Source organism: Chaetura pelagica, unplaced genomic scaffold (genome assembly GCF_000747805.2).
Source record: "Chaetura pelagica isolate M959 unplaced genomic scaffold, ChaPel_1.0 scaffold534, whole genome shotgun sequence".
Taxonomy (NCBI): domain Eukaryota; kingdom Metazoa; phylum Chordata; class Aves; order Apodiformes; family Apodidae; genus Chaetura; species Chaetura pelagica.
This window is the reverse complement of record NW_009953065.1, coordinates 781,694-800,883: the sequence shown is the minus strand read 5'-3', so window position 1 is coordinate 800,883 and position 19,190 is coordinate 781,694. Positions and strand designations below refer to the sequence as shown.

General features: G+C 39.2%; 1 protein-coding gene across 1 annotated transcript in view; it reads right to left on the bottom strand.

Moving 5' to 3' along the window:
* Positions 1-19,190, bottom strand: part of ABCD2 (ATP-binding cassette, sub-family D (ALD), member 2) — a 48,195-nt gene that overhangs the window by 24,999 nt on the left and 4,006 nt on the right. The window contains exons 2-7 of the mRNA XM_009996790.1: positions 18,471-19,183; positions 16,916-17,096; positions 13,166-13,287; positions 9,340-9,508; positions 5,901-5,995; positions 4,375-4,520 (exon numbers count right to left, since the gene is read on the bottom strand). Coding sequence (XP_009995092.1) covers positions 4,375-4,520; positions 5,901-5,995; positions 9,340-9,508; positions 13,166-13,287; positions 16,916-17,096; positions 18,471-19,183 — 1,426 coding nt within the window. The remainder of the gene's footprint in view (positions 1-4,374; positions 4,521-5,900; positions 5,996-9,339; positions 9,509-13,165; positions 13,288-16,915; positions 17,097-18,470; positions 19,184-19,190) is intronic.

The following is a 19,190-nucleotide window of genomic DNA, read 5'->3' as shown; positions in this document are numbered from 1 at the left end:
GGAAAGAGAATATAGAATTGGACAAGCTCTGTGACTGCTGAGAAAGTGATCAGGGTTGGTCTTCTACCAGAACCATGCACAGAATTACAAAGAAACTATGTATACAATTGGAGAAACACAGTCCTCTCACAAAACCACCCAAACCACAGTAAAAGAAAGCTGGAGAGAAAAAAAACCCAGTAACAATGGACCAGGAGAAAGAAGTACAGTGGATTAAGAACTACTTCAAGCTCTACAAATGTGCATCAGTGAATCAGTCCTCAGGAAAGACAGAGAAAATGCCAATGGATATTTTAGGTATGTGCTGCACTAGGAAGACTGGAGACTGGTGATCAAAGGTTAGGGAACCAACAAGGACTGCACAAGACCTTCCTCAATGCAAATAAGACAGTAAGACACAGCTGGCAGAAAATTATTAATAATTTCTATCAAAAACCCAGTGGCGATCACAGCTTTACTGCAGCTTTTCAGCACTGAGATACTGAGGAACATTCCTGAGGTGTTGCCAGGGTAACCTGAAAATATGCAGGTGTGCAATTATGCTGGTGTGTATATCAAATGAGGGAGAACTAAGGAAATAAAAGCCAGCATGTGCAGAATCTGTTTCCTTACAACTGAAAAAGCTGAGACTTTTAGTTGGAGAGCAAGAAGAGCTGGAGCAAATGTTAGGAGGAACTGAATGCTAGAGCTCACTGGAGTTCAGTCTCCTCCCATGTTTAAGACCAACAAGGCCAAGAGGAATGGGGCACCATCTGGAGAAAGCAGGCTATGCTATACACAGAGACCTTCAGAGATACACCGTGAAAGGATTGATGGCTTCTTTAATTCCCTAAGTGCTACATATATATCTTGTGGTAATTTATATTCATACTACCCACCATGTATTTTTGTTAATCATTTATGATTTAAAAAGATATTTCAGAATTATCATTTCAATCATGATTCCTTAGCAACTAGAGCCCCCACAAGCTTTTCTTTTTTTTTTTAATTCATGGTACCTTCTTGACCAGCTAATTAAGAGGAATGCAAAGAGACGGTTAACACAAATTAATTCTACTTTGCAAAAGGGGGACAGAAAAGTAGAAGGGGTAAGAACACACACTCTGCCAGTTACTGAGGCTTCAATGAGATGTGACAACTTTTTGAGCTGTAACCAGTTCCTAGCACTGATGCATCCTTGAAAACAAGTTGCTTTTGGCATCAATATGATGCTGGCCTCCTTAAACCCTCTTAAAGCCTCCTCTTTCACAGGCCTGTCACAGGCAGCAACAGAGCCACATTCACAGAAATTCCAGGGCTTCCCTGTTCCCCCCAAAGGGCATTTTGTCCCATCAGCATCCACCAGAATAATGACTGATAAGGACAAATTCTGCATGGTCTGGCCCTATACATGGGGAGAAAATAAAATCCCATGATGATTCACAGAGGTAACATAAAAAATAATAATAATTAAAAAGCAGTATAATCATGCTAAGCAATCAAGAAAGTGCAGTGCTGATGTAATTTGGAGTATACAATGAGATAATTCACTTTCTAATAAATCATACTTTTCTGTGTAGCTTTTGAACTCAGCAAAGACACATGATTTCCCATGTATTTCTGAAACACTATGTTGAATCATTACAAACAGAGATGAAAAAATAGTATTTTCAGTGAGCTTCTATTTACTGTGGAGGATTTTGTAACTTAAAAGTCACTGTATTCTCCACCATTCACCGTGTGCAGATGACGTTCCTACTTCTGACTCCAGGAGGGCTGATGTGGAATTAAATTCAGCCACAGACACACAGGAGTAAGTTCCTACAAGGATCAATGGTAATTGTGTCTACTCACGGAGAGTCATCTTGGCATGTTCTTAGACCAGAGACATAATGTACACACTTAAACATAACAATGTAATTCTAATTTACTGCTCTGATAGACACCCAGCAATTCAAGAGCCTTCTGCTGTACCAGTTTTCACCTAACCACCAAATGAAAGACTGAGGTAGACTGAACCCAGGTGATATTGTCTGACCACCTCCCAAATCCTCTCAGTCCAGAACACAAACTTTCCCTCAAGTTATGCTGAAATAGATCTACAATGAATACTACCTTTCCCAGTCTGCAGTTTAGAATGATGTCTAAAAAAATAAACAAACAGAAGGTAATCCTGACCAAGCAGCAATTTGCACAGGGCTAACACAGCAGGACCTTCCAAAACAAGCTGCTTTAATCTTGGGACTTCGGGACAATTTACAAGCCACTACAGAAATTCTGAATGTATTCCAGAGCCAGGAATGGACAAAAAACCCCAAGTGAATGTGTAATTTATTTAGGTATAAATATATGAATTGTTAAAACACTCAGAGGTGGAATACAGGCAGAAAATAATGCCTGGACCATAGAAGGAAATCCACATAAAAGCCCTAAAAATCCAGCATATCTGTCACAAATACGGTCCAGAAAGATACAAACTTCAATTTGAAATTTAATCTCTTTAAAGTCATTCTTAGTGTCTCAGATATTAATCTGAGACTTTTTAAGCTGAAACAACAAATACATTGGGGGAAAAAAGCAACTCAGGGTCCTCAAGGACACCCTAACAAACAAATCTGATTGCTGTCCCATATCAACCCCTTCAGCCATACTGACTCAGAAATCCTGCAAGACTCGGTCTCACAGTCCCTTTCCAAATACAAGACACTTATGAGTGGAAGGTTACACTTCTGAGTCTACAGAACACATACTGACACAGCTGAACTGTCCCCTGAAGTAGACTTCAGAATCTTCAGCCACAATCAAGGTGCTGCACTTTTGCAGCAGAGCCCTCTCTCACTGTTGCTCCATGTACACCCAGATACTGCTCTGTCCCTTGGCAAGAGAATGCCTCTGTGTACTGCCTAAAATACTGTCCAAAAGTGCAGACCTCCCACAGACCCAAGCCATGGCAACATCACTTGGATGTCCCAAAGACATCATGGCAGCATGCTTTCCCCTGGTGGATGCTATCAGGATGGGCTGCATACAAGTGATACCTTTGGGTTACACTGCAAAGATGATAGGCCAGTCCCTGGATGGCTTCAGTAACATGGGCTTCAAAGTCCCTGGCTGAATCTCAGCTTCTGAACAAGAGTTTGAAATATTCCAAGGAACAGGTCTGTCAACAAACTCCCCTGGCACCCCAAAATTAGAGGAAACAGCTAACAAGGAAGCATGTTTATGGAATTGAAACCCCAGCAGATGTGATTCAATCCCCTCAACCAGCTCCTTGGCAAATCTGCCTGAATGCAATGTGAGTCTGTTTGCTTTCACAGAACAAAGAGGACATAAGTGAAGGGAAGGGCTGTAGATAAGCCAGTCTCAGATGTTGATCTGAGGAGGGACTAGGATCACAGAAGGGACAAAACTGGCTGAAACTCAGGATTTTCTGCAAGAAAGAAGGCAGAAAAAAAGCTATTCCGAACAACAATTAAACTGGTTTTAAGAATATCCTACACAGTGGAAATTCTGAAATAATGTTTTGAAAAACATTTAATAAAGCATTTTGCTCCAAATTCCTGAATGAAACCGTCAAGTGGCTCAGAAAAATGACAATGCCTAGCAATGTTATACATCTATTTGAAAAATTCTAGCTAAATGTTGTTACCTTCACCTGCAGCAAGGAAAATCTACTCATCAGTTAATATTTTCCATTCAGCTTAAATAGCTTGTACCTTTTAAACAAGACTACAAACTATACTTTGAATACTTCTTTTGCCCATGGGAAGAAATTAACTACAGAAAGCAACCAAAGATTCCCAGTGTTTGATTTTGCTTTTGCAAAACAACCTAGTCAGAAGTCTCTAAGGAGATATTCTAAAATCAACTGCATTAAAGTATGTTCTGAGAGTCCAACAGCAAGTCAGAATACAAACAAAGCACAACAAAGCCGTGTTTCCCTTAGTGAAATAAACACCTTTTATTAAAAAGGCAATTGTCAGTTACTATTGGATAGGCTTCTGGTCTTGTAGTGTAATAGTTGAGGATTTGAACAATTTAGCATTTAGGGACCAAGAGACTCTCATTTGTTTTGATCTTTGGTTTTAAAGTGAAACCAGAATTAAGACCTATTAGGTCTATTTCAAATTTCTTTCAGATTCTAGTCTGTTCCCATTACTGCAATCATCAGGACTTTCGCCATGAGGGAAGAACAGTGCCTATGAGCCCTTTCTTATGACTGAAGATTTGCATCACCAAAGAGAAGGGATCTTTTTTTTTTCTTTTAGCACTCTCCACACAGCTGAGGTGCTTATCACTTTTTCACTTGGCTGTACATATCACATTGAAAATAAGAGAAGAGGAATCAAAATTCATGTAGACAGGAAAAGGTATCACCTTGAGGATAACACATACCTTTGTGGTATATAAAACATGTGCTCTGGGGGAGGTTTGTAGAGGACTCCTTCATATACAGGCCACAAACCACTTAAAATTCTGAAAAGTGAACTCTTTCCACAGCCATTAGGTCCAGTGATTAAAAGATTCATCCCCTCCTCGACCTACATTAGCAACGAAAATGGAAAGATGTTACCACACAGTATACATGGCACAAGACAGTCTAAGACCCCTAGAGGGAGTTACATGAGCATTTATATCAAATTATCAATCCATTTCATTAATTCCTGGCACATATTATACAACTATCCTGGAAGCAGTGGCATTACATATATAATATATATATAATATGTGGTCTAAAATAATAAAAATAATTTCTATAACGTCTGAGTATTACTGTAAACACTGATTATGTCAATACACCACTAGTCAGAATCAATTACTCTAATGCGGATTAGGTCCAAAGTTCCAAAGGTGTTAGCAGTGTAGAGAGCAGTGCCATGCCCATCAGTCATACTCATTTAAGCTATGGGAGCCCAATCAAATGATTTGGAAAATATATTTCACTTCCCCACTTAATTACCAGTGTTATTTTGGCTGTGATGCACCTGTTTTTATTCATTTGAATATTACCCTGTATATAGATGAATGTATATTCATACATAACCAAAATGTTGTTGTCTATGCTTTACCTAAATATATTTACTATATTTTTGGTTGTTTTTGTCTCTTGAAACAGATGAACAAATATCATTGTCTCCTTGACCATAAATTTGCAAGTTTACAAATCTGAAATTCCTACAGCAAAGCCATTGCAGGTTTTGTCATAGCTAGGACCCTAGATGCATCCTCCTAGATGCTAATTCCTATCCCAACAGAGGTGACAAGAGGAACACTCTGCTTTAGCTAAACTGAAGGACCTGCTGGAATTATTCATATTAAGTGTTCTTATAACTTCAACTATTTTTTTGAATTATAGCATTTGCAGTGGAACACAAGATCAGGATATAGATGGGAGTAATTCAGTAAAGTAATTCAGTAAAGGCCATCCATTCAAATTGTGAGCAGGTACCAAGTAGTATCTGGAAGAGCTTTTTAAAAACAATTCTAGTTTTTACTGAATAAAGACTCCATGGTTGGGCTTGTGAACTATTAGTTAGTAATGCTTTTTGTGCTGATCAAGCAAAACTACAGACTTAATTTTTTCACTGTTGCTGGGAATTCAGACTTTTAAAGGAGCCTATGTGAGTAAAGCATTCCAATTTCATTTAAAGTTAGTAAAGATGGATGCAGACTCCCATATACACATTTTAAAATCTCAGGTTGCTTTTTCACCTGGCAACAGTCCCAGAAATCCTCTCTTCTCTTTCTCTGAGCAGGACAAACTACATATGTCTGCCTCTATTGAGCTACTATGCCTACCTTTCTGGACTTTCCCTTTTATCCATATGCTCCTCCAAGTACTTAACATAAGGTACATGAATTCTGTGCTGTTTATGTTAATGTGATGACAACAATCAGAAGATTCTTGCATATCATCTTACTTTGAAGTTTAGTCTGGAAACCACCACATCGCCATTCGGAGTAATAATAGGAACATTTTCACAAACAATTCCATGATCAACATCAATAACTTTCCCTAGAAAGAAGAAAACAAAACACATTTGTGAAACCTTCTGTTAAGTAATGGAATGTGACAGGCTCTATGCATGGATAAGAAGTAGAAATCAGTGACTTTCAAAGAACTTTTTAATGTACTACAGGTTGCCCTAGTGGAAAATCTGGGTCATAAATCTTAGCTGGTCAGAGAGACACTGCCAGCAGTAGCCAAGAGTGTGCAGTGAATCTCATATTTGATCTAAAAACAATATGCATTATAAATACCTAATGCACTACAAAGACACGTTTGTTCACATCCTTCCTGTCTTTAGTGCTTTTAGTTTTAAATAGGTGGTCAGCATCAACCAGTAAGCAAGTTCAAGGACAGCCTTAGCCAAAGGCAGATTAGTTTACCTTCTCTGGAGGATTTATTTAGAAAATGGAATCTACTTTTACTACCAGCTCTGAAACTCTGAGCCCAGTTCAGTCTCCTCCACCAACAAGAGCGAAGGAGCAAACATTTAATGGCTTGTCTCCATCTCTTTTCAAAGACACAGACACTGTAAACGTGTCTTGTAAGTATTTGTGGAAACCCAAATAACATATTTCACTGCAGTAGCTACACTTACTATTTGGATTTCTGGCAAACTTAAATATACAGTCTCAATCCGACTTTTGGATACTCTGTAACACAAGAATTTAGAGATAAATCCTTCATGAAACAATATAAAAATGAAGCCAAATACTAACTCCTCAGTTGCCTGTTAATTGGCTCCTCTAACAGAATCCAAACAGCTGGACTCTTACACAAATATCAGAAATAGCCTTTATAGAGAAGATGCAAAGTAAAGAGATTTTTTTTTTATTAGAAGTTTATAACTTACACTAATCTGAATAAAGGAAAATGGAACTAAGGAAAAGCCGAGTTTATTATGAAAGGACCTGATAGCATTTCCTTCAGTTAAGGCTAATCTGATATTTTCATTAAGAGACTCTTTTTTCAATTGCTTGCAACTTTGCTGAACCTAAGAACCTGGGTAAAAATTTATTTGCCATGTATCAGGCCAAGGGTTCTTTTTTTTCCTAAAATGAGTTTTGTGGTGTCCAGCACGAGACTATGGAAAACAAAAGTGTTTTGTTGTTAAAAAAGAAATAAATACTACAGTCTTATAACACTGTCAATTTAGACTTATGTAAGGAAGAAAAGAACAGTTTCCCACAAGCACTATTGCCTTCAGACTCATACAAAGGCACCTGATGCACAACTGAGATCAACCAGGCCACACCAGGCCTGTGGTGTTTGATGCGTTCACCAAAAAGCAAAAAATTTGGCCAAGACATGCTTTTCTGATAAAGGGTCATCCCAGTCACTACAACCACACAGATACTTGCAAAGGACTTGACATTTATCTGACTACATCTTCACAAAAAATTATCCTTCATAATCTCAAGCAAATTCTTCAAAATTCATTCATGTTTTTTAAGCACTTGGATACAGTGGTGAAGGTCTAGTTATAATAAAACTATGATACAAAATAGTAAGCTAAGTAAGTATTAAGTAAACGTAGTTCTCATTTCCTAACTTTGCAATGTTTGATTGCCTTGTTAGGGTGCTTTAAAAGCACCTTTTAACATTAAATCAGATATTCAGTTTGCCAGTATTTGTACAAAATGTGCAACAGTAGATTTCAACTTTTAAATTTTGAATTATTAGATACTGTATGTGTATGACAATATTAGTACCTGTTACTAGTATTTTAATACTCTCTGTATTTTCACAATGTTCTGATTCACAACAGTAGATGCAAAGCACAGCACAGACATCCCTTATTGGATGATTCAAAAGGAAATAAGTAGTATGTGTTGAAAGAGCCTTTGGGGAAGCTGAATATTCAGATTTTTTTTTTCTAACAATGCTGACACCTATACATACATGAGCACATGTACTTTTTTCCACATGCAAATTCACTCTGTGGGGATTTCTGAAGTATCAAGACCAAAAGAAAGGAGGAATAAACAGTATTACAATGGGGCTTGTCATAGAAAGCATGGAGACTGTGGCCTAGATTCATCTGGCCCAAATTCTTCTTAAATCCTTGTGAACAATGGTGGGTGCTGTTGGCTAGCTGCCTCTGAGAGCCTACAACAGCCACTCAGGAGCAAACACTAGGCACCACAACTTGGGAGGAACTCAGACTGGATGAAATGTGTAACTATAGGGGAAAAAAATCTTGGGAAAAGCCTGCAGAATAAAAAAGGAGCGGATTATGAGTATACTAGACTAAAGGGGAACGTGAGCAGCATGCTTACATATCTGAACTGTGTTTGGTTTTGTTTTTAAAACACTTACGTAAAAAGAGCCCCAGAATTATTTTGTTACTCCAGGAACTACAAACCCTTTCTCTTGTGACAAAATGTAAGTTATAAAATGCCAGCAAAAAATTACCAAGATCTACAAGATTAAGACATCAGCTATTTCCACAGCCATCTACCATGCCACATCAGACTGTTAAGAGGACAGATGACTTGTCAGAGGACCTTTGAGAAATCTGTACTGAAGGGCAGCACTGTTGAAATTGTTGAAAGAAGTTACTTCATAAAGACCATTTGATGCTTCCAGCTGTACCAAGGTTTAAGTTTTTGGATGCCAAAAGAATGAGCTTTCAAAACCACAGAGGGCAGAAGCAGAAGGGGTCTGTCAGGAAAACTGGAAAAAACCCATTGCAAAAGCTGCCTTTAAGTCTCCCAGAGAGAAGCTGGACATGAGAGGTGGCACATAATGGAGCACAGTAAGAAATGTATGAACACAGAAAATGCTTTGGTAAGGGTGAAGACAGTGGCACCAGAAAGATGAAGGAAAAGGAAAGAAGGGATAAGGTATTTATTGGTCAGGTCATTTGGGAGGTAAGGGGAAGAGAAAAGTTTTCAGACCAACTTTCAGCTGAAAATTCCCACTAAATTACAAAGTATTACTTTTGTCCAAGTACTGAAACAATCTGTCTTCCCCTCCTACCCGAAACAAAATAATGTGTTGTTTGAAGATGAAAAATTATCAGTCTGTTTTCTGGAAAAAAAAAAAAAAAAAAGGTCTATTGTCCAAGAAGAATAATAATACCACCACGACCAATAATAGTACAGTTGAAATGTCTTTTGCATTGGAAGTTTTCACAGAAAAATGTTTGAGACATTTTTTCTGTATTAAAAAAAACACTGTGTAAGCAGCGAGTTACAAAATAGCAGGAATTTAAAATGGAAGGGAACATAGTCTCTGGGTTACTAGGGCTGAGAGGCTGATTTGTTGCAGAAGCAAAACCTCTGTCCATCATTTGTCTCACTGCACCAGCCTCACACACAGGGAAATACACACAAATATGAATTAATTACCTTTGATTTCCAAGGGCCCATTGATGTGTGATTCTGCTTTATCTTCATTCTTGCTGTTGTTTTCAGACCCTTGAATAACAACAGTTCTTTTGTAGATGCCTCTTTTCACCTCATCAAAGACCGAAAACATACTGTAGACACGGGCAGTGTAGCCTGCTAGCTCAGTAACCTGAGAAACAACAAATGCCTCGTTTCAATCACGCTTCACAAATTCTATAAATGAAATGTTTGGCCAAGGATTCATGAAAAACATTCCCAGCTATTCCAAGTCAGTGCTTCTTAAACGTTACTCTGGAAGGATCAATGATACGTCTTTTGATGCCAATCCATTTAATTCCTTGAGATTCTGTGCTAACCCATATGGCACCCACAGCTCCTACCAGCCTGCACACAGAGATGATTTGAGGGGGCTTTGAGGGAGATTCAGCCAATGTAAGCTATGATGGCTCCAGTAATGAGGATGTTGCAGGGACTGCTCTTTTCCATGGATCAGTAGCCTTCAGCAGAGAACAGCTGCTAGTCTATCCGAAAACAGACAGTCTATCATACTAAAGAAAAAATCTCTGCATTTGCCAGCAAAATAAAGGTCCACAGAAGTGAGAAAAAATGGCATCTATAATTATTTGTTTAATGCCCTGTATTTCTGAAACCTCATGTGAGAAAGCTGTGTTTTCCTGTGTAAAACACAGCAGCCCCAGAGCATCCTAATCTAAAATATGGTACAAAGAGGAAACTACTCTTCTGTCAAAGGCATGCTAGAGTACCAGAGCCAAATCTGAGACCCTGGAGTAGAAGTGGGCATTTTTAAGATGGTGAGGTAAATGCAGACAGAAAGACAAGAAAAGCAAGAAAAGGATTTCAAGATTATAAAATCAGTAGCTTGCTGTGGTTAAAGACATAAACCCCATGACTGAGTTCATTTGCTATGGGCGTACATAATCCCAATATACAAATCCTTTATAAATGTCTTGGAAAACTCAGTTTAAAAAGAGCAATCCCTCAGTGTTTCAACTCCATCCACTGTAGATTGTTTTACACTATTGGTATTTGCATTAACAGCTGTGAAAAGTGTTGAGCTAAGAGCACTTGAGGCAGTAGGTAGCACACAGGAGCTGTAATGTCCTTCTCCAAGCTGAAGCCTCTATAGCAATTTCAGCTGGAGCTGGTGCCAGGACCAAGTGCTCCGCACAGTGTCAGCAGTGGCATTTTATGGAGAGAATCCTGCATGTGATAAATGCAATTTGTACCAACTGTGCCCCAAGAAGAAACATAACTTGTAGCAAGTATCTAAACCATGACCCTACCAACTTGCTTTGTCATAACACTAAATACTACTGTGGGAAAACAGAACGTGGATTTTGCCGTGTTCTAACTTTCCTGGAAGTAGCTGTGCAGAGTGTGAGATGAGCAGTGCTTAACTGGGTATCCGGCCTTGGACCTGACAAGTAGGCAAGTTTATGTCCTGTAGGGAAGACAGGCCCAACTCACTGGCAGGAAGGAATACATCGCTGTCCTTGTCTTATTATCCTCAAACCCAAGTGCCTGATAGCTACATGGCCAGACTGGGCATCACTTGTGAAGCAAAGCAAAGGCTCCATGGTCAGAGGTCATGCAAGAAAGGCCTAGATCTAAACCTGTAGGAATTCACCTGGTGATTACCATGCAAACCAAGCCCTGGCATTAAGGAAGCTTGCATTTACAAATGAAGCAGGCACTGGGCACTTACCTTTTCATTAGTAGTTTGTTAAGAACCAACCAATTCACTAGTTATGACCTAAGTCCCACCTCATCAAAAGGTAGTAAATTAGTTCTTGAATCCTTTGTTCAGTGCGAGAAGAGCACCTCCCCTGGAATGGGTCAATGGGCCTGATCCTCTCTTCCCCCCCAGCAGGGATGCCTCCTTGGGTAAGATACCTCCTTGGGTAGGGGTGAAAGCATCCCTGGGTGTATTGTATGCTTTGTATTATTATTGCTAGCAATATTGACATCTATTAATAGTGCTATTGTAGTCAGTGCATTTATCAACAGCCATCTTGATACCTGTCGCCTTAATAAATTACCTGATATTTATACCTGAATACTTTGTAGTTGCCACTTTTGTGAATCCATTCTCACAGCAGTCCTTACTTGAGGACAGAGGGACATACAAACATAAAGTGGTTGTATATACAAACCCACTTAATCTTTTAGTCATAAACCATTGATTTAGACCTGCGATCTAAGACTGCAGTCCAGACTCCTGCAGTGCCCCAGGGTATGAGGGTTCTTGGACAGCAAGGGGGATAGTTGTAGTCTGAATTCCTGTGGCTTCAATGAGAGGGTCCCCCTCCACCACACATCTGTGTCACACACACACATTTCAAAGCTTTTTGCCTTCTTGTGACAATTATAATCTAAACTATTGACCTGCAAAGAAAAGTAGAGCCCACCTCATCTGCTTGCTGAATTAGAAGGAGGCTGATTTGGTGGATCAGGTGGGCAAGAACTGGAACTTCACTACCACTTAAAGTGGATTGAAATACGCTGTCCTTTGGAAACTGACTTAATCAAGAAATGGGAATGACAACGTGGCTGAAGTACTGCAGTGTCTCTTGAAGAGAAGTATGCATGGAAAACTAGGACGGAAATTCATAGAACTGGTCATTGATCTCATGCTGTATGAATTAAAATCTCACCATGTTATAAACAAACTGAGTTTGTTCAGTTGTTCCTACTACTTTGTGGGTATTTTTGTTTCAAAAAAATAAACCCACAATGTTTGTAAGTCCTCATGTACATTATATAGATTACTTAAATGATGAAAACAAAAGAGAAGTTACATTCATACATCATAGGTTATCTGGCAGTATCTTTAGAGCAGATGCCAAGTAGGAGAACAGCTAAAGGAGCACAGGTCAAAATCCCAGTCCATTAGAATTAGAACTCCTTCTGAATAAAGCACAGACCCTGGCACTCTGAAGGTGCCAAACCACTCCTACTCCTCCACTTTACACGGCTGTAGCTCTTATGGCTGGATTCCATTACTTGGAATCCACAGCTTTTGATTTGCTGCCTAGCTAACGTGCGGCCTCCTCACACTGCACTGGGAAAAACCCACCAAAGGGATGAGCAAAAAACAATTAATGGATGTGGAACCAACATTCAGAAGAAAATGCTACAGAAAACAACAGTGCTGCCTTGATTTCCTCTTGCTTAGCAGATGGCATCTAGAGAAACTCCCAATGAAAGCCCACCTTTACTGGAATTTGGGTAAGGACCCAAGGTAACATCTCTGATCTTCCAGAGTAACATCCCGTAATTCTAGACTATCTGCTGTCCCAAGGTCGATTTTTTCCTGCTGAAATTTCTCTACTCTGCAAAATTACTTAAAATTTAACAGGTTCACAAGATACCGAAAACAACCCGACAGTTTAGGTGGCCAGAAAATAAGTATTCAATTCTCTTCATGTTTCATACAAAACATGATACTTCCAACAGAAGAGTCCCAGTACATTGGAAGCAGACAGCCTGAATTCAGGTCTGTGCTCCAAAGTGGAGGAATTTGGATCTTTATCCCTCACATTTCAGGAACCTCTCTTGCTCTCTGATGGCACCTGAACACAAGTATTAAAAATTAGATTTACATATTGCACCATACTGGCAGCTGTGCACTTTAGACTGTGGACTTGACTCTAAAGATCAAACTATCATTTCAAACTTCTACACCAGTTCTGTTGCAATATCATTTGCCTTTTAAAACCACACTTCTTTTATTACAGTTTATATTTAATGTAAATCCTGTTTTACTTTTTTCTCTTCTGTTTCATGTATGATAGATGTACAGTACCTCTTTGTAGGAAGACATAATCCTCTCAATAGCATCTGCTCCAGAGATCAGCAAGTTTCGTGATGTAGTAAAAGCTTCTGTTCTTTCACTAACCATCGCCTGTTTCTGGCCATCTTCCAGTTCTAAAAGTAAAAGTTTTCTGTTAAAATATTATTCTGAAAATATCATTACAAGTTAAACTATAATTAGAATGTGGGCCATTATAGAGCAGCTTTTAAATTAAGAAAAAGTTAACTCTGCAAAAACAATCTTTCAAAAAATAATTGATGAATTCAATAAGCATCAATAGCTTGGTAACAAAGAACAAGGGGGAGTATATAGAATTCATCTTCATACATAAAACATCCTTTTCTTTTACACTCTTTGTCTACCTAGACAATTTTCCTTTTATTATATCACTATCCAACCTAAATTTTTCTAAATAAGAAAAAAGTGAAACCTAAGCAATGATCTGAAACAGATTCTTAATACAATTTCGATTACTTTTGCAATTATTCATTTTCAGCCTTACTTATTTACTGACTTCATGTAAAAGAAAACATACATATTGATGGAAAACTGGCAATGTAATTATACTTCTATAAGAAAGCAATAAGCTCTTTTATTATCAAAGGCAGGGTTTAAGCATAATACCTCTTTCACAACACAGTTTCTCTCTTCATCTGACCCCTAGAACAAAGTTGTGATTTTTATGTTTACGACACTGCATAGGATGCTATTAGCAAGAAAACTGTTGGTCCAAAGAAAGTTGTCTCGTAAGAACATGTCAGCAGTAACAGGCAAGCAGAAAACAGCAGCAATTACAGAAGATACATGAGAAAGAAATATGTTTAGATGTAACATCTACAAATACTCTTGCTACCATGTGACATACACATTTATACAGCTCAGTCACCATGCAATGTTTGCTTCTTGAAGGAATCAAGATTTAAAAAGAAGTGACTGAGTATTTTAAGACTGAACACTGTTTTGATGTTACTAGCTGCATCTACAAAAAAGAAGACAGCAATGCGTAGTAAACCACTCTTAGAATATTTCTCACACACAACACTTAGAATGAAAGGTCTCAAGGGTTTTCTGCATCACATAACTTTATATATAATCTTTATAGTCTGTTTGGTTGTTTGTTTTTTTTTTTAAAAAAAAGTCTGTTGCAGAACAGGGTCTGGATATTTTTTCTTCAGTTGGAAAAGTTTTTTTTAAGTTTCTTTTTTAAGCTAAGATGCTGCTAGGCATCAGGTTAGGCAGGGTAATAGGTGCCAACTACTGCAGCAGCAATTGTTATTAACATCCTCTGCAATGTCTGCACTATAGTCAAGAAAATCTGAGAGAAATTCCCTGCAGGTGTAATGTGACTGTAAATGTTATGGCCTAAGCCAGTCAATGCAAGAGTAAACCAAACAATATTTTTTCACTTGGCAACAAGTCTCACTTCCCAGACAAGATGTGATTCTAGAAATCTGCTGTCTAGTAATTTACATGCAATACCAAGGCCAGATGTATCTTTCTGTCTTTGTTAGCTAAATCTAAATGTTACATTGTTTTAATTTACACATCCATCAAGGTATCCCTAAGTAATTACAGCTGAATCACTGAAATACATTATGGATAATTTTAAAAAAAAAACTTAAAAAAAATTCTTACATCATAATTTTTCATATTTATATATATTTATATACACATATACACACCATCTATATGACACTCTTGCTGACCTCAGATGTTTTTTATAACACTTTCAATGAATCGAGGTACATGTTCAGAAGAACCTTTTGCAAAAGGGGGAGATTAAAAAACTCTTGCTCATGTAGTTCTCACTTACTTTAAAAAGTCATTTCCACCCTAAGAAGAAAAACTTTGATGATAGAGAGGATACAGTTGATTCAATAGTGAAAACTAAATGGAAATTTGTTTCTTACTTCTGAGAGAACAAATTTTTGCTCATCTTGTTGGGATTATAGAGCCCATGTTACGTAGAACCACCTAAATCAAATAATTGTGGAATCAGCTATGGCTTAACTGCATTAATGCAGCATTCCTCCCGGATGTAAACGTAGAATTTACTGGTGGCTGCTTCCAGCACCCAGGCTAGCTCATCTAGCAAAAGTTTAGATGTCTCTACAAACCACTGCATCTGTCATTTTAGGCAAACTTCTAGGGGTATTTGAAAAATTAAAACTATATGGATTCACAAGCATTTCACCATTCCAAAACACAAGCTTTTATATCACATGCCTAACCCACCAAGATTACTCTTCTTGAACTTTTCCAAAAGTCCAAAACATTTTTCATATTGCTGGCTTCCTTGTTTGAAGAAGTGGTGCATTGCAACAGGGCAGACAGACTGTCTCTGTTTCATACAGAATCTAACATTTCCCTTTTCATCTTCATTTATGTAACTAATAGTCGTACTTGCTTCATAAACAAAGATAAGTGTTCACTGCATCTAGAGAAATCAAAGTCTTTCTTCCAAAAATAGTTACTTTCCAGAGACTGATGAGAAACACGACATTTGGAACACTCAGTCATGTAAAACAAAAAGAACGTGAAATGTTTTTGAATGGGAGTCTTGGCTCTGCAAGGAATATGGAACACAATTGGCAAATTTCAGTCAAAAATATTGCCATATTCAAAGATTCTCTTTTCTTTTTATTGTAGGGTTTTGGGGTTTATTTGCATGTTAGTGTTTTGGTTGGTTGTTTTTTGGGTTGTATTTTTTTCTTTCCTGAAGAAGTATACAATATCTGTTGCTTTACACCTTTAGTCTCAGACCTGGTCATTGTTCCAGCTTTGTACATATCTCTGATTTCTGGTGATTTACCTAAAGTAATAAATCCACTATCTGTTCCTTCAGATATGGACAAACTTGCATCTAACCTGCTGAGACACAAAGTTCTGCTTTCCCAAGCAGGCCACTGTTGAGTTCAGGTCTGCCTGATTCTTTGAAAACCTGCTTTTTCTGTTGTGTCGATAACCTTCACTGTGAGGTGAAATGGCTTCGTACAAACTCTTCTGCTTGGAACAGGACCTCCTGGTATTTTTGAAGCTGTTACCAGGATGCCAGCCAGGGTCTTGATTTAGTGCCCTCTGGAGCCACATGCTGGGCAGCTGAACACCCAGCCATGTATTATTAATACAACTCCAATAAGCTAAACCATGTGGGGGCTTTCTGGTGGTTTTTTTTAGTTTGCTTTGTTTTTTATGGCATCTGCAATGACACTACTACTAGAGTCTCGTTTCACTTCCTGGGAAGTTCTGATAGGATGTCAAAAACTATACCATCCAAGCCTGGAATCTGAATTTCACCTGCTCTTCTCCCAGGGAGTCAGGGAAAAACATCTCAACACATAAGAGAATAATTACCTATAATTACCCTATGGTTTATGGAAGGGAGAAATAAGCACTCTAGGAATGTTAATAATATCATTTTGTAAAGTAGCAGGAGAAGCTGCAAAAATCAGCCTGCCATGCCAACTGTGGCTAGTGAAAAGGCTCTGTAATTACCATTACAATCTCATATAACACAAGGATCCTCTAAGTCCTGAATTCATGCTGCTGTGTTCAAGTTGGCTCTTTTGTGTTGCTCTTTCCTCAACTGACTTGCTATGCATGAAAGTTAAGCACAAACACGGACATTGTAATAAAGTCTGTGAATAATAAATACGAATGAATGACACTTAGGGGAAGTACAGTCTTTTGAGGATGCATTTTTAAAGAAACATTTAGAAATAAAGTAAAAAATGGTATTACCGCCATCTGCAAAGCCTGTTGCAGTGATGATGGGCACAGCAACCATAATCATACCACAGCTACTCCAAACATACTTCATCAGGAACTGCTCTATCATGATGTACCATAAACGTTTGGATAAAATGAGATTCATTTGATCTACCAAAGCCTTGTAGCTTTTTTGCAGTTGTTTCATTTCTACCTACAGGTAAAAAAATAAAACATTTATACAATGCAACAAAGATGCATGTCGTGCAAGATACATTCACATATGTGCATGAAATAATTGGGTGCCCAGAGCTGTGACTTCCATGTCACATCTGCTGCATGGTACTTCATTTTCACAGTGCTGCAGCCTCACAGCACAAGTGCACAGCTTTATGGAAGTCAGTGGACCTGGTTCTTATTTACACCATCATCCCTCGACAGCACATTGGCAGGTTTTCAACTCTGGTATATACAAGAACAATATACAAGACAGTCACAACAGCTGATTCTAACAATCAAAGTAAGATTGATTCCACAGCCTTTTAATGAAGCTGCACCTGTAGATTCACAGCAACTGTAACTCCTCCTACTGGAAAGCGTTTGGGGATCAATTATCTCCAACGACTACTAGTTGCAGAGCTGATCCCTGAAATGCAAGGCTGCTTGTTTCTGCAAGCAGCCTGGAGGAAGAGAGGGCTATCCCAAGAGGTTTAACGAGTCAAAGACAGTTGCAAGTCAATATGATTTCATGCATACAGTTCAACACAGTACACATGGAAACTGAAAAATAAATTTAAAAAAAAGTTTAATTTAGCTGCACTTTAAACACTAGGATAGACAGATTTTGAGAATGATTGATTCTACCAAAATAAACGGCCCACATTATATAATCATTGCTTGGACTGCAGGAGTAACACTTCAGGCTGGTTTCCAGCTTTCATTTTCACCCTACATGAAACAACTTTTTTTTTCCAAAATGTGTTTGAAAGGTGTTACAGCCAGAATTAACTTATAATAAAAATATGAAGAGTTCTTTAATAAGGTGGCTTTAAAACAAGCCATTACTTTATATAACTGTGACTGCAGAAGTACTGTACTTAAGCTATTTTAAGCCTCAGATGACTACATCTTTGCTTAGCTATGTAAAAGAGTGTCAAAGGTTGTAGTGCTCTCTGTGCTATCAACAGAGTTTACCCCTAGACTTTCTGGTGTGCCCGTTTGCTGCTTCTGCAGCATTAAATCTGGTAGTTCATAAACACAGGTGAAAAACACAAATTAAATTTAAAAAAAAAAGGCCTGCAAAAGTTAAGCAGAATTAACTGGGTGGGGAAAAAAAAGCCCGGAGATTAGCTTTCTAGAAAAGCATAGGATCCAGCTGCAAAACAGGAACATTGCCAGAGCACAAGGGAACTACGGTCCACTCCCCCAGATACCGCCTGTGAGACAGCACTTTCCTAGGAAACGGGAAGTGCTAGCTGTAAACAGGTTTACATGTCAGAGGGACCCAAAGTGCTGGGGAACGGCAGGAAGGGGCAGCTCCGGCACAGCAGGAGCAACCGCAATGCCCTCCTTTTCCCGTCCCCCTTACCTTGTGTCCTCGGTAAAAGGCGATCTCTTCCACATTGGCAATGATGCGGGAATGCATGAACCGCAGGTAGCCCTTCTTGTGAGCCTCCTCAGCCACCAGCTTGCCAAACTTGGGCGAGCAGGCTTTGAGCACACGGGCCGTGGCATAGACGACGAGCCCGGCCAGGAGCGTGGGCCCGATGGGGTTCGCGCCCCGGGACCGCGCCGTGCGGATCAGGGTGTAGGACGTGAGCACCACGTCCAGGATGGGCTTGGTGAGGTTGGAGTAGAGATGTGCCACGGACTGCGAGAACATCATGATGTCCTCCGTGAGGGACTGGTCAGGGTTGGCCAGCCGCCCGTCCATGCTGATCACCCTGTAGTAAGTCTGGTTGGCAAAGTAGGTCTCGTAGGCGCGATGCACCAGGCGCGTGCGGAAGGCGAGGGCCAGTTTGCACTCCAGGTACCGGATGGTGCTGTTCACGAAAGTGGCCGGGATGGCAATCATCAGCCATTTGATTAACTTGAAAGCGAAGCTCCGGGGATTTTTTTCTACGATGCTTTTCACGATCTTCCCGTCGAGAGCGGCCACATAGATGGAGAGGAAGGTCCTGGAAACCAGAGCGAAAGAGTGGAGGCAGAGCAAGCCCAGCTCGGTGCTCACCAGCTTCGGGAAGAACAGCTTGCGAAGTTCCAGCAGCTGCCTGAAGAATTCCGCGTTGACGGCGGGCGAGGCTTTGCG